Source organism: Neoarius graeffei, chromosome 18, assembly GCF_027579695.1.
Source record: "Neoarius graeffei isolate fNeoGra1 chromosome 18, fNeoGra1.pri, whole genome shotgun sequence".
Taxonomy (NCBI): Eukaryota; Metazoa; Chordata; class Actinopteri; order Siluriformes; family Ariidae; genus Neoarius; species Neoarius graeffei.
In genome coordinates, this window is record NC_083586.1 from 55,706,292 (window position 1) to 55,721,285 (window position 14,994).

General features: G+C 39.1%; 1 protein-coding gene across 2 annotated transcripts; it reads right to left on the bottom strand.

Moving 5' to 3' along the window:
• Positions 1-650: 650 nt before the first annotated feature.
• Positions 651-11,956, bottom strand: LOC132866319 (B- and T-lymphocyte attenuator-like). Of its 2 annotated transcripts, none has more exons than XM_060899034.1 (7): positions 11,861-11,956; positions 11,648-11,767; positions 9,125-9,463; positions 5,392-5,451; positions 5,053-5,175; positions 4,899-4,939; positions 651-4,816 (listed from the first exon to the last, which is right to left on the bottom strand). In XM_060899034.1, exons 2-7 carry the CDS (start codon positions 11,727-11,729, stop codon positions 4,457-4,459), a joined length of 1,005 nt encoding a protein of 334 aa, XP_060755017.1. In that variant the 5' UTR covers positions 11,730-11,767; positions 11,861-11,956; the 3' UTR covers positions 651-4,456. The 2 variants fall into 2 exon arrangements, with proteins under 2 accessions (XP_060755017.1, XP_060755016.1); XM_060899033.1 differs by having other exon boundaries at positions 4,899-4,942.
• Between the last annotated feature and the right edge of the window lie 3,038 nt (positions 11,957-14,994).

Here is a 14,994-nt window from a genome sequence, read left to right on the forward strand (position 1 = left end):
CATTACTTTCTCAAACAGGAAGTGTGATCATTTGTTGTAGGTGCTTGTGGTGTCCCCACAATAGTTCTCTGCACAATGTTTCCCCACCTTGCACTCTTTAAGGTTTCTTTCAAAGTCAAATTACAATTTAAAAAAAAATATATCAGGTTAACTGTTCAAGCATATCCCCGGAGTGAAAGACGCTGATGGAGAATCGGTGTTCAGTATCCAAATAACACTGAATACAACTAATTGGAAACGTTTCTCAAAAATGGATGATAAATGCAGCACAGATCTTCCTGCAGTTCATTACATAATCACATACAGTGTGTACAATGACATACTTTGTCAACAGCAATGCAGGTTTATTTTTACATGGCGGATATACAGTATAAGTAGAGACTGTAGGAAGCACTGCTGTAAACTTAGCTTTCTGTAAGACACTGTCTTTACTTGTATACAAGTGAAATACTATACAGATAAACCTATAACTATATAGTCATTAATCAAACCATGTTTAGGTCATTAATAAGTATATGTTGAACTTCAAACAGAGAACATTTTGGAAATCTGAAAACTGCAGTAGGCTTGGAATGGGTGTGTTTTCTTTACTACCAATTATTTTGTCCCCTTGTTGGGAAATCTGTGGGAAATAAATCTCACCAAGCTCATTCACGTCACACAAATATCATTTATTTGGAAATCCATGGCCGTTTTTTATGATTTCTACAATGCTAGTCTCAAGACCAAGATCTTTCTTGAGGTCACTGTATCCTGATCTTGGTCTTATCTCATCCATCCATCCATTATCTATAGCCGCTTATCCTGTACAGGGTCGCAGGCAAGCTGGAGCCTATCCCAGCTGACTATGGGCGAGAGGTGGGGTACACCCTGGACAAGTTGCCAGATCATCGCAGGGCTGACACATAGAGACAACCAACCATTCACACTCATTTTCACACCATCTGAGGTCGCCAAGCACTGGCTCACAAGACCACTACAGTAATTGCTTCTGTGTGCTGGACTGTCTGGTGCTTATGTAAGTGTTATGGGGTATTTTATTCATCAGAACTGCAGCATTTCTGAATGGCATGCTTGTTAAAAACACACGGAAAGTCCCACTGGGATTTCATGATACGAGGAGCAAACAAAGACTAAAATAAAGCACACAAGCTTTCATAAACTCACACTACCCGAGATGCTATGGTCATAGTGCTATGACTTATTTACATAAGTGCATGTATTTTACTGTGTGTCCTTTCTGTTATGATGTTCTGTGACTTCTTTCATTCATATTCAGATTTCCATATCTTAACTGTGCAAGTCTGAATCCAACCAGGAATACTTATAGGCTACTATTCATCAGCGAATATCCAAAACTTTCCAGATTGTCCTTAAAAATGTTTGTCACACCTGAGAAGCACAGTAGACAGTTGTGTTACCACTGACAGAGGTATTAGTTCTGACAATGAAAAATTAAGTTAGAGAGAGGGGAAGGAAAAGATAATCAACAGAACCAGAGCGTCAAGGACAGAGTCGTTCATCTGGCCTGCCATCAAAACAATGACGACCAAACCATCAAACAGAACTGAAATGTCACAATGTGAGAGAGGACCAACCTCCATGACAAATTGTTTACAACAGGAAAATGGATTAAATTTTGTTCCCCAAAGGGAAGATCTACCCAAAACATTGATCAGAACTGAAATCGCATGATAAATGAGAGAGGAGATACAATTCTACCAAGACCATTACCAACCGAGACCAGGACAAAACCCAGGCCTGTACTGACCAAGAATAACACCAACTAAAAACTAAGGCAAGACATGTACATAATTTCATTCTTCATGTTTAAGACTTATTGTCATGACCAAGACAATATTCAGCCAATATGAGATAAGACTGGTTGGTATGGACCTTCATCTTGTCTTGGTCTTATTTGGTATGGACTTTGGTCTTGTTTTGATCTCAGTTGGCATGGACTTTGGTCTTGTCTTGATCTCAGCTGGTATGAGCCTTGGTCTTGTCTTGATCTCAGCTGGTATGAGCCTTGGTCTTGTCTTGATCTTGGTCGGTATGAACCTTGGTCTTGTCTTGATCTCGGTAAGTATGGACCTTGGTCTTGTCTTGATCTCGGTTGGTATGGACCTTGGTCTTGCCTTGATCTCGGTTGGTATGGACCTTGGTCTTGCCTTGAGCTCAGTTGTATGTACTTGGGTCTTTTCATGTGCTCAGTTGGTATGGGCCTTGATGTTGCCTTGGTTATAAATCTTGGTCTTTCCATGGTTTTGGTTGATATGGGTCTTAGTTTTGGTTCGGTTAGTATGGTTGGTTAGTATGGACCGCATTTGATAACTTCAACAAAATGGACTTCATGTTAAAACTATAATGAATTTCCTGGTTACACAATTATACTTTGTGACTATATAGGACACAAGTTATAGGAGCAAGTTATTTATAATCACGCTATCTTATCACCCAAATGAGGATGGGTTCCTTTTTGAGTCTGGTTCCTCTCAAGGTTTCTTCCTCATGTCATCTCAGAGTTTTTCCTTGCCACATTACCTCAGGCTTGCTCATTAGGCATAAATTTATTCGTTTATATGTTTAAAATCTTTATTTTCCTGTAAAGCTGCTTTGCAACAATGTCCATTGTTAAAAACGCTATACAAATAAATTGACTTGACATTCTTGTTTGACCTGGATCATGGTTGTAGTTGGTATGGATCACAGTCACGGGTGGAATGAACCTTGGTTTTAACTTAGTCATCACTGACAACTTGATCTCATTCCACATTAAGCACATTGTCACAAGCAATGTATGAATATTGTAAATAAACAGAATTTAGTTAACAAATAGGCCTATGGTTCCTGTGCAGTCAACCAATAGGCCTACAGCAAAGTACTTAAAGCATATATGCAGAACCATGACCTCACTTTTGTTTATAAATGCCTTGAGACCTCAACAATGTTACAGAAATAGTTTTAAGCATTCACAATAAATCTAATATAGTCATTTTTATGTTTAAAGTGATTCATATAGGTAGCGGTCTGAGTGAATGACCTTGATGTCCGTAACGTCACAGCAGGAAGTTTATCGGTCTCATCACCATTTCCGCTATACTAAATCACAGAGCTGACTGCAACTCCGATCCTCCATTTTGAGCTAATTCATCGCCATGCCATGTACAGTAGATGTGCCAGCAACACAACAGAAGGTGGATTTATGTTGTATTCATGGCCCAAGAATGTTCAAACTGCAAAGATTTGGAGGCATTTTGTGAGAAGTTCACGGGCATGTTGGGCGCCTATGAAGTGGTTTCTGCTCTGCTCTGCACATTTTACTGAAGACTCGTACAAGACCTCTGATCCATTGAGGAGCATTGGCTATAAGCCTGTATTGAAAGAGGGTGCAGTACCAACAATTAAAGAAAAGAAAAGCATTTATTTAATTTATTTTTTTAAAAAGGAAAGTAAGTTCAATTGCACCAGTTCTCCCGGAGTGTGAGCCGAGGTTTATTGGTAAAATCTGGGACAGAACGTGACAAGACATATCGCTCGGGCAGTGACCTCCCTGTGGTTGTTACTAAAATCGGTGACATTCCGTCCCATCCCAGGTTTTAGTAATTGCCTGAGCCGAGCAGTAATGGTGGAGTACTCAATATGGAGAAAATGGAGAACGAGTGGAGCAGCCGTCTGATTTCTTCACTGGATATCGCTGCCATCTCTCCCTTACGTGGAAGAAGTGAATGAACGGAGAACTGAACGAACAACTGAAAATCAGATTGTTTCAAAACAATCAGCCACAAGGTCGGCCTTCACGAAGCGAGAACACAGACGGTTAAGCTGCGATTTTCATTTGGATATAAAACAACAAAAACAACACGTTGTTTACCTGCATTTTGTGTGTTTAAGTTACCGGTATAAGATTATTTAATTTGCTTCAGAATGTGATTGTCTCAGTTCATCTGATTATTTAATTAGTCTTTTACATTTTATCAGTGGAAATGCATGCATGTACATGTGTGTTGCATAAGTTATAATGCCTATCCTGTTTTAATGAGAGTCGACCCACAATCAGTGAAGTCAAATCAGTCTTAGTTGAGCAAGTCGGTAACGGCATTTCTTACTTTCACCATAAATTTTTATTTATATGACTTTGGTCTATAGCTGTCAAAGGCCTCGGCCTTAAAACCGATTACCGCAGTGACGTCACGCACTCAGGGCTGGCTGGCTCAGCAGGGCAGCTCAAATGCCAACTTTGCGGTCGATTTTAACTCTCAAAAATATATATTTTTAATTCCCATTTATGCAGCATACAAGAGTCAAGGGTGGAGATACTATCCACTCAGAAATTTATTTAAAAATAAAGGTTCTGCGTATCTCCTTTAAGTAAAGTTCTGAGCCAAGACTGGCTTTAACAGTTAGAGAAATAAACACAAAATCTATCCCTAATCGGTTCTCGGTAGACTTAGAGTTATGTGACTTTAATGGCAGCATATTCCGATGCCTCAATCTGTACATGAGCAACTTTAACAGGTCTCTGTGGCACAGCCTCATGATTTAGGGAGGCATATATCAAAGGATTTTCTTCTTTCTCCTCTTGCACAGTGTCACGGTTGTGGCAATGTCTCGGTGATCTCGGATTGATAGGATGTTCTCCCCTCGATGATCGGTCTCTTAGAGATGTCAGTCTGACAGGAGGGGTGTCATAGATAGCGGGAGTGGTAGGGAGTGGTAGTGGTCGACATGGTGGATTGGCGTGGGCTTTGCTACGTGGAGACTCCCTGGGAATTAATATTGGTGGAGCAAGATCAGCCACTGGAGTTGCTGTGAACTGTAGATTGGATTGGATCATGAGAACCTTTCATTGTTAATCAGTAACCTAGTTAGGTAAGAAAGATAGATACATACTGTACCTGATTCTCGCGTATTTTTTCTTTAATTGATTTTTTCTGTCCTGCTAAAATTGAACAGAAATGCAGATCTCTGAACCTCTTGTACATGTCCAGTACAGAGCACAACAGGATGTTATTTTGTGCATACAGAGAACAAAGGAAAAACTGCACATACCTCGACACCGGATGACACTTACACACACGACAATCACTATGAAGAGCAGTACCCCAATCCCACTGTAGATGTAGATGTAGGACTGCAGCCATTCTGAATTTTTACCAAGCAGACTGGAACCGTCTGAAGCAAGAAAAGTATTTTATGAAGGTACTTCATCAGCAGTACTTCATTACTGTTGCTAGTAATGAGCAGAAGTTAGCCATTTGTGACCCCCTAATGCTAAATAAATAACTTCAAGGCTTTATTTTAAAGGTTAAACATGACCATACCGGTCAGAAACATATGACACAATGTTATGCTCATGAAATTAGGTGTAAAAAAAACAACAGTCCTTACTTGTTGTATTGTTTTCTTGGCTTACAATGCTGTAGTCAGTGGTACAATCTGGAACATAATCTGAAAGTATATGATATGATGACTCAATCTGTACTGCCAGTCAAAAGTCACAGCCTTAAGAAATGGGTTTTACTCTAGAGTGAGAAATTCCACATAATAAATACATACAGTACCAGTCAAAAGTTTGTACACGCCTACTCATTCATTCATAGGTTTTTAGCTCATCTGGCCACGGGCCAGGCTGGACGAGCTTATGCGATCATGCATCGTCTGTTCATCGCCTGGCCACAATTTACAAAAATCGCTACCTCTTCCTACAGGTTTGATCAAATTTCAATCAAACTCACACACAACCCCAATTCCAAAAAAGTTGGGACAAAGTACAAATTGTAAATAAAAACGGAATGCAATAATTTACAAATCTCAAAAGCTGATATTGTATTCACAATAGAACATAGACAACATATCAAATGTCGAAAGTGAGACATTTTGAAATTTCATGCCAAATATTGGCTCATTTGAAATTTCATGACAGCAACACATCTCAAAAAAGTTGGGACAGGGGCAATAAGAGGCTGGAAAAGTTAAAGGTACAAAAAAGGAACAGCTGGAGGACCAAATTGCAACTCATTAGGTCAATTGGCAATAGGTCATTAACATGACTGGGTATAAAAAGAGCATCTTGGAGTGGCAGCGGCTCTCAGAAGTAAAGATGGGAAAAGGATCACCAATCCCCCTAATTCTGCGCCGACAAATAGTGGTGCAATATCAGAAAGGAGTTCGACAGTGTAAAACTGCAAAGAGTTTGAACATATCATCATCTACAGTGTATAATATTATCAAAAGATTCAGAGAATCTGGAAGTATCTCTGTGCGTAAGGGTCAAGGCCGGAAAACCATACTGGGTGCCCGTGATCTTCGGGCCCTTAAATGGCACTGCATCACATACAGGCATGCTTCTGTATTGGAAATCACAAAATGGGCTCAGGAATATTTCCAGAGAACATTATCTGTGAACACAATTCACCGTGCCATCCGCCGTTGCCAGCTAAAACTCTATAGTTCAAAGAAGAAGCCGTATCTAAACATGATCCAGAAGCGCAGACGTCTTCTCTGGGCCAAGGCTCATTTAAAATGGACTGTGGCAAAGTGGAAAACTGTTCTGTGGTCAGACAAATCAAAATGTGAAGTTCTTTATGGAAATCAGGGACGCCGTGTCATTCGGAGTAAAGAGGAGAAGGACGACCCGAGTTGTTATCAGCGCTCAGTTCAGAAGCCTGCATCTCTGATGGTATGGGGTTGCATTAGTGCATGTGGCATGGGCAGCTTACACATCTGGAAAGACACCATCAATGCTGAAAGGTATATCCAGGTTCTAGAGCAACATATGCTCCCATCCAGATGATGTCTCTTTCAGGGAAGACCTTGCATTTTCCAGCATGACAGTGCCAAACCATATTCTGCATCAATTACAGCATCATGGCTGCGTAGAAGAAGGGTCCGGGTACTGAACTGGCCAGCCTGCAGTCCAGATCTTTCACCCATAGAAAACATTTGATGCATCATAAAACGGAAGATACGACAAAAAAGACCTAAGACAGTTGAGCAACTAGAATCCTACATTAGACAAGAATGGGTTAACATTCCTATCCCTAAACTTGAGCAACTTGTCTCCTCAGTCCCCAGACGTTTACAGACTGTTGTAAAGAGAAAAGGGGATGTCTCACAGTGGTAAACATGGCCTTGTCCCAACTTTTTTGAGATGTGTTGTTGTCATGAAATTTAAAATCACCTAATTTTTCTCTTTAAATTATACATTTTCTCAGTTTAAACATTTGATATGTCATCTATGTTCTATTCTGAATAAAATATGGAATTTTGAAACTTCCACATCATTGCATTCCGTTTTTATCTACAATTTGTACTTCATCCCAACTTTTTTGGAATCGGGAATGTACAATGTTTCCCAGGTCGGTGTGCATAAAAGTTGTCAAGATGGTGGTGCCACCTGTCATATTTATGATTTTATAGGCATCTGAAATTTTTGGGTGACTTGTCATATTAAACGCTACTCTTTGTAAACTGCTGGGACGTTTTCACTGAAACTCACCCACCCAGAAGACTCTAAAGACATATTCCAACAAGAATGGCTCACCACGTGGTGCCATCTACCATGGATGAGGCTACAGAGGGGTCCCGTGCAATTTCACAAAAATCACTCCTCCTCCTCCAGGAGTGATCAGATTTTGATCAAACTCATATGTAATGTTGCCCAGTTTGGTATGTATAAAAGTGGTCAAGACGGTGGTGCGACCTGTCATATTTAACATTTTATGGATGTTTGAAAATTTGGGGTGACTCGTCACACTCAACACTACTGTTTGTAAACTGCTGGGACGTTTTCACTGAAACTCACCCAGAAGACTCTAAAGACATATTCCAACAAGAGTTGTTAACCAGGTGGCGCCACCTACCATGGACACAGCTACACAGGGGTCATATGCAATTTCACAAAAATCGCTACTCCTCCTACAGGATTGATTGGATTTCAAACTCACACAACAACAACAGTGGGTGGTATGAGCTACAACCTCGTTGAGGCTATTTTTCTGTATTGTGACTATTGTCTACAATACTGAAGACATCAAAACTATGAAATAACATCTGGAACATATATGGAATTTTGTCGTAAATAAAAAACATTTGATATTTTAGATTCTTCAAAGTATCCAGCATTTATCTTGATGGCGCTTTGCACACTATTGGCATTATCTTAACCAGAATATAGATTAGAATAGAACTTTGTCATTGCACAATTGCACAACAAAATTGCTGCTCCCATGTCCGTGAATAAAATAAATAAACTTAAAAATAAATTGTAAAGATATAAAACGATATGTACTTAGAAAAAAACCTTCACCTATACAGACGTCCTCTTCATTAATATGTAAGGTTCAAAGCGGCATGAAGTATAGATGAAATATTGCACGGGTTATTATTGCACTTGAGTATTACACTTAAGGATGAAACAAGACATTATTGCACTTGAGGACAAAACAGAATGTTCCAGTTCAATTTGGGCAACGTTTTGCCAAACCAGCTTCATGAGGAACACTTTTCAATTAACAGGCGTTGGACTACATTTATCATAAACCCAATGCTCGTAATCACCCAGAAAACACTATCCACACTGCAAAGCATGGTGGTGGTAGCATCATGTGTTAACCGGTGTTAACAGAACCGCTCAACTAAGTAAAGAGAAATGACATCCATCAATACTTTAAGACATATCTTTTAATTAATAAAAATATTGAAAAAAAACCCCATTGAATTAGAAGGTGTGTCCAAACGTTTGACTGGTACTGTATATATGAATTGAGAAATGCTTGCGAGTTTGATTTTCTGGCAAAAAGTTCAAGATCTATCAGAGAAAGGCTAGAAAGAGAGTAACTAAAACGACTCGCACATAGCACATGAAATATATTTGTGTTAACAGTGTTGATACTAACACTGTCTAATATCAAATGTAAGACAAATCTCAGCTTGGTTAGAGTATTTATATCTATTATTGCCAGTAGTGGGTAATTAAAACAAACAAACAAACAAACAAACAAAAGTGTCTACCAAAGCATTTGATTGGCGGTGTTTGTTAAATTATCTGTATTTATATCTTCTTTGAGCGCATACATAAAATATATACTGTATACTGTATATATAAGTATGGTGTGTTTACCTGTCACAGTGACATTGATAGAATGGCTGACAATGGACATAGGTGATTGTATCCTACATCTGTACAGACCAGCATCCTGCATGGATATGTTATGGAATATCAGGAACAACTGGCTTTGAGTCGTATTAACCTTCATCCAAAATTTTGTGATGTTATTGGAGTAGTTGAAAGGTTTGCATTCAGAATCATAATCAACTTTGCACCATTCAGTGGTTATGTTTTCCCAACAGTATGTTCCCCTGTTTATAGTACAGTTGATCTTCAGTTTGCCCATTACATGAACCTTCGACACGGAGTTCCGTGGCACCCTGATGGATGCGAAGCAGGTTGGTTCACGTCCTAAAAATCAAAATCAAAGTGAAAGATTCAAATAGTGTTTGCTTCAAAAGTTCTCTTGAGAGAAAAGGCTCATTAATTTTCTAAAAGTCACTTGCTTGGAACCCTTTTATCATATTCTCCTTAGAACAATTCAAGGTTAGGGTTCTCCCTTAGGACCACAAAATGAAACTTTTAAAACTTTTTCTTTGTGTCTCTGGACAGACGGGAACTGAAAGATGACTCACAATGAAAATGAACCATCCTCATCATCACGATCATCTCACCCCCCACACAAAACCAGTAAAAACTCACTTTCTACTATTTTCTCAAAAATGACACTTTTTTGGGGAAGTATATTTTAGTGGGTGTGCATTTATCACTATAGGTGGGCGATGGGATAAAAGTGAGCCCCCCACCTCCTCCATCTTGAGCTGAAGGGGCACATCCTGTTTACAAGATATTGCTTAAACTTCTGAGAAATTGAGATTAGTATAAATACAAGTGTTAAAAATGGCACATGATAAATTGTGTTTTGTTTAGTTGTACGTATAGTTATACGGCATTTGTTTCAAACAGAAACGAGAGAAAATGAGCTATACTGTTCGAGTTCAAGTAGCATTTTAACACACTCTTATCAGCTAGCAAGGCACATTTTACTTCCAGCTTACAAAGTTTACCAGGAAATTTCTTTACTAGAAATTACAGGCTGTATATTACATATATAACACCACAGCAGCATTGTTTCAACTGTTGGATTCAACAACAGGTGGATGAGATCAGGCCATCCAGCTGGTGGAACAAGTAGAATGTATTTTGAGTATTTTTATATCCATTTTCGAAATAAATCATTGTTTACACAATTCTATTATTCATAGAAGACTTAAATATATATAATAGGTCAATACATTACTGTTATTTAGTCGTGAACATGGAAACAGTTTATATACCGTATATAAACTATGTCCATGACTAAAGAATAGGGTGCATCAGTTGCCCTCACTTTCATAAAATCTGATGCATTTTTGTTTGGGTGTTCCTTTTCACCAATAAAGACATCCTGTAAAATGTTTTGACCATATTCAAAAGTCTAATGGTGGCACCATGAGGTTCATTTTTTGCCAAAAAACGCTTATTTTATGTTTTCGCGTAAGCTTTGAATCACAATGTTGGACTCCATTTATTGATTTCTTGTGACCCAGAGATCATGTTAAGAACATTTGCATTTAATAGGGGCGAGCATATGCATAGGCGGCAAGCTTAAAACCAGGGTTATAACACTGATAGATAATGCTAGTGGCACCCTAAAATAAACCTCCAAATATTTTTAGACATTCTAGACATACTGTCTACAGTATCTAAGATATTTGGTATACTCTATAAGGTGCCATAATGTTTCATGAAAAGTGATCGAAATTTTGTCATAAAAGTCATAAAATAGCAGCTTTTTCCATAACTTTGAGCTGCTGGTGCCACCATTAAACTTTTGAATTTTGTCAAAATATTTCACCCAGTGTGTTTTCTTACCAAAAGGAACATCAAAACAAAAATGCATCATGATCAGAGGAACTTTTCATTTTTAGGGGGCAACTGATGCACCCTACTAAAGAAGGTAACAAAAACAACCAAAATAATAAAACAGTTACAGCAAAAATTCCCAATGTGATGAACCAAGTTGATCTGATTTTATTTTATCTTATCTTCTACCATTTTGTGTCAAATATATGTGTATACGAAATGTATGGAGGTCTCTGGCAAAGCTGCCACTCTGACTACCTCTGTTCTTCATAAAAATAAGGCTTTGGGTGACTTTTACCCAACTAAATTGTACATTTAAAGGATCAACTTGTTTTTTCAGGATGTTCACACAAATATACAGCAAGTTGACACATTTCAAGGTCAGAAAAACACTTTAAAGTGAAACATGGTATGGTATGGTATTAACCACCATAGCAGTAGGAAACCTCGTTCGTAGAAAAACAACACAGAGGTGAGCGAATTCTTATTTGCTCATGAAGGCGATCCATTTTGTGTCCACAAGTAAAGCTGTGGATTTTCATACTTCATTAACTGCAATGCTTCTGATCCATTTAAAGCTTGGTAAAGTAATGTGCCAAGTGAGTGCCACCACAGACGTTCAGTAAGACGTCAATTTAAAAAAAAGGATTCGATGGAGTAAATGATGCAAGTGTGAAGATCTTGACTTACCTTCTGTGTTACTGGTGGTTAGGAGTGAGAGCCACAGATGGACGATAAGAATACAGATGATCTGGAAGACGCAACGTGCCATGAAGAACTGCTTTTTACCACATGCAAAGTCAGGTGTGCCTGATGGTATGATAGCATATACACACGGTATTAACTCATGTCAGCACAAAACAGAAATGTTTTCGACCAACAGGGTGAAAGTGCAAACCTTACCTGCACAACATTTGCCCTCGTCTCATCGCTTTGCATCACTGTTTCATTATCTCACTACCCCTTTTTCTATTTCTACCTCTTCCACCCTGTACATTTGACACCCTCATGTCCTGTATGTTGTGGTTTCACATGACTGCAACATCATTTTTATCTCAACTCAACAGCGCCATCCTGTGGATCACTACTGCAAAACACACTATAGGGTCTATTTATCCTGGTCAGTGGAACCAGAGACTGTCCTGGGAACACTGGGTGTGTATGGAGTATACACCCTGGATGGGACACCAATGCTGTATAAAACAGAAATGTGATGAGTTGCAAATCATGGAAAGCCTATATTTCATTGAAAATAGTACAGAGACAACATACAACCCCGATTACAAAAAAGTTGGGACAAAGTACAAATTGTAAATAAAAACGGAATGCAATGATGTGGAAGTTTCAAAATTCCATATTTTATTCAGAATAGAACATAGATGACATATCAAATGTTTAAACTGAGAAAATGTATAATTTAAAGAGAAAAATTAGGTGATTTTAAATTTCATGACAACAACACATCTCAAAAAAGTTGGGACAAGGCCATGTTTCCCACTGTGAGACATCCCCTTTTCTCTTTACAACAGTCTGTAAACGTCTGGGGACTGAGGAGACAAGTTGCTCAAGTTTAGGGATAGGAATGTTAACCCATTCTTGTCTAACGTAGGATTCTAGTCGCTCAACTGTCTTAGGTCTTTTTTGTCGTATCTTCCGTTTTATGATGCGCCAAATGTTTTCTATGGGTGAAAGATCTGGACTGCAGGCTGGCCAGTTCAGTACCCGGACCCTTCTTCTACACAGCCATGATGCTGTAATTGATGCAGTATGTGGTTTGGCGTTGTCATGTTGGAAAATGCAAGGTCTTCCCTGAAAGAGACGTCGTCTGGATGGGAGCATATGTTGCTCTAGAACCTGGATATACCTTTCAGCATTGATGGTGTCTTTCCAGATGTGTAAGCTGCCCATGCCACATGCACTAATGCAACCCCATACCATCAGAGATGCAGGCTTCTGAACTGAGCGCTGATAACAACTTGGGTCGTCCTTCTCCTCTTTAGTCCGAATGACACAGCGTCCCCATAAAGAACTTCACATTTTGATTCGTCTGACCACAGAACAGTTTTCCACTTTGCCACAGTCCATTTTAAATGAGCCTTGGCCCAGAGAAGACGTCTGCGCTTCTGGATCATGTTTAGATACGGCTTCTTCTTTGAACTATAGAGTTTTAGCTGGCAACGGCGGATAGCACGGTGAATTGTGTTCACAGATAATGTTCTCTGGAAATATTCCTGAGCCCATTTTGTGATTTCCAATACAGAAGCATGCCTGTATGTGATGCAGTGCCGTCTAAGGGCCCGAAGATCACGGGCACCCAGTATGGTTTTCCGGCCTTGACCCTTACGCACAGAGATTCTTCCAGATTCTCTGAATCTTTTGATGATATTATGCACTGTAGATGATGATATGTTCAAACTCTTTGCAATTTTACACTGTCGAACTCCTTTCTGATATTGCTCCACTATTTGTCAGTGCAGAATTAGGGGGATTGGTGATCCTCTTCCCATCTTTACTTCTGAGAGCCGCTGCCACTCCAAGATGCTCTTTTTATACCCAGTCATGTTAATGACCTATTGCCAATTGACCTAATGAGTTGCAATTTGGTCCTCCAGCTGTTCCTTTTTTGTACCTTTAACTTTTCCAGCCTCTTATTGCCCCTGTCCCAACTTTTTTGAGATGTGTTGCTGTCATGAAATTTCAAATGAGCCAATATTTGGCATGAAATTTCAAAATGTCTCACTTTCGACATTTGATATGTTGTCTATGTTCTATTGTGAATACAATATCAGTTTTTGAGATTTGTAAATTATTGCATTCTGTTTTTATTTACAATTTGTTCTTTGTCCCAACTTTTTTGGAATCGGGGTTGTATCTAATGTTGAAACTGAGAAATCTTGTTGTTTTTTGAAAAATATATGCTGATTTTGAATTTAGTCCCAACAACACATTTCAAAAAAGCTGGGATGGGGCAACAAAATACCGGACAAGTTGTATTATGCTAAAAAAAAAAAAACTAATTTGGTGAATTGGCAACAGGTCAGTAACATGATTGGGTATAAAAAGAGCATCCCAGAGAGGCGGAGTCTCTCAGAAGTAAAGATGGGGAGGTTCACCAACTATCTGTGAAAGACTGTGTGGACAAACAGTGCAACAATTTAAGAATAACAAAACATCCTCAATGTAAAATTGCAAAGAATTTGGGGATCACATCATCTATGGTCCATAATATCATTAAAAGATTCAGAGAATCTGTGGAAATCTCTGTATGCAAGAGACAAGGCTGAAAACTGACATTGGATGCCTGTGATCTTCAGGCTCTCAGGAGACACTGCATTAAAAGCAGACGTGTCTGTAGTGGAAATCACCGTATGGGCTCAGGAGCACTTCAGAAAACCATCGTCTGTGAAAACAGTTCATTACTGCATCTACAAATGCAAGTTAAAACCAGATATAAACAATATCCAGAAACACCGTCACCTTCTCTGGGCCAGAGCTCTTTTACGATGCACTGAGACAAAGTAGAACATTTTCCTGAGGTCTGACGAATCAAAAGTAGAAATTCTTTTTAGAAATCATGGACACCACGTCCTCCAGGCTAAAGAGGAGAGGGACTATCCGGTTTGTTATCAGTGCACAGTTCAAAAGTCAGCATCTGTGATGGTATGAGGGTGCATTAGTGCACATGACATGGGTAGCTTGTACATCTGGGAAGGCATCATTAATGCTGACTAATATATACACGTTTCAGAGCAATATGCTGCCATCCAGATAAAATCTTTTTCAGGGAAGGCCTTCCTTCTTTCAGCAAGACAATGCCAAACTGCCTTCTGCACATATTAAAGCTGCATGGCTCCGTAGTAAAAGAGTCCAGGTGCTAAACTGGCCTTCCTGTAGTCCAAACCTGTCTCCCATTTAAAACATTTGCAACATTATGAAGCGCAAAATATGACAAAGGAGACCCCGAACTGTTGAGCAACTGAAATTGTATATCAGGTGAGAATGGGACAACATTTCTCTTTCAAAACTACAGCAACTGG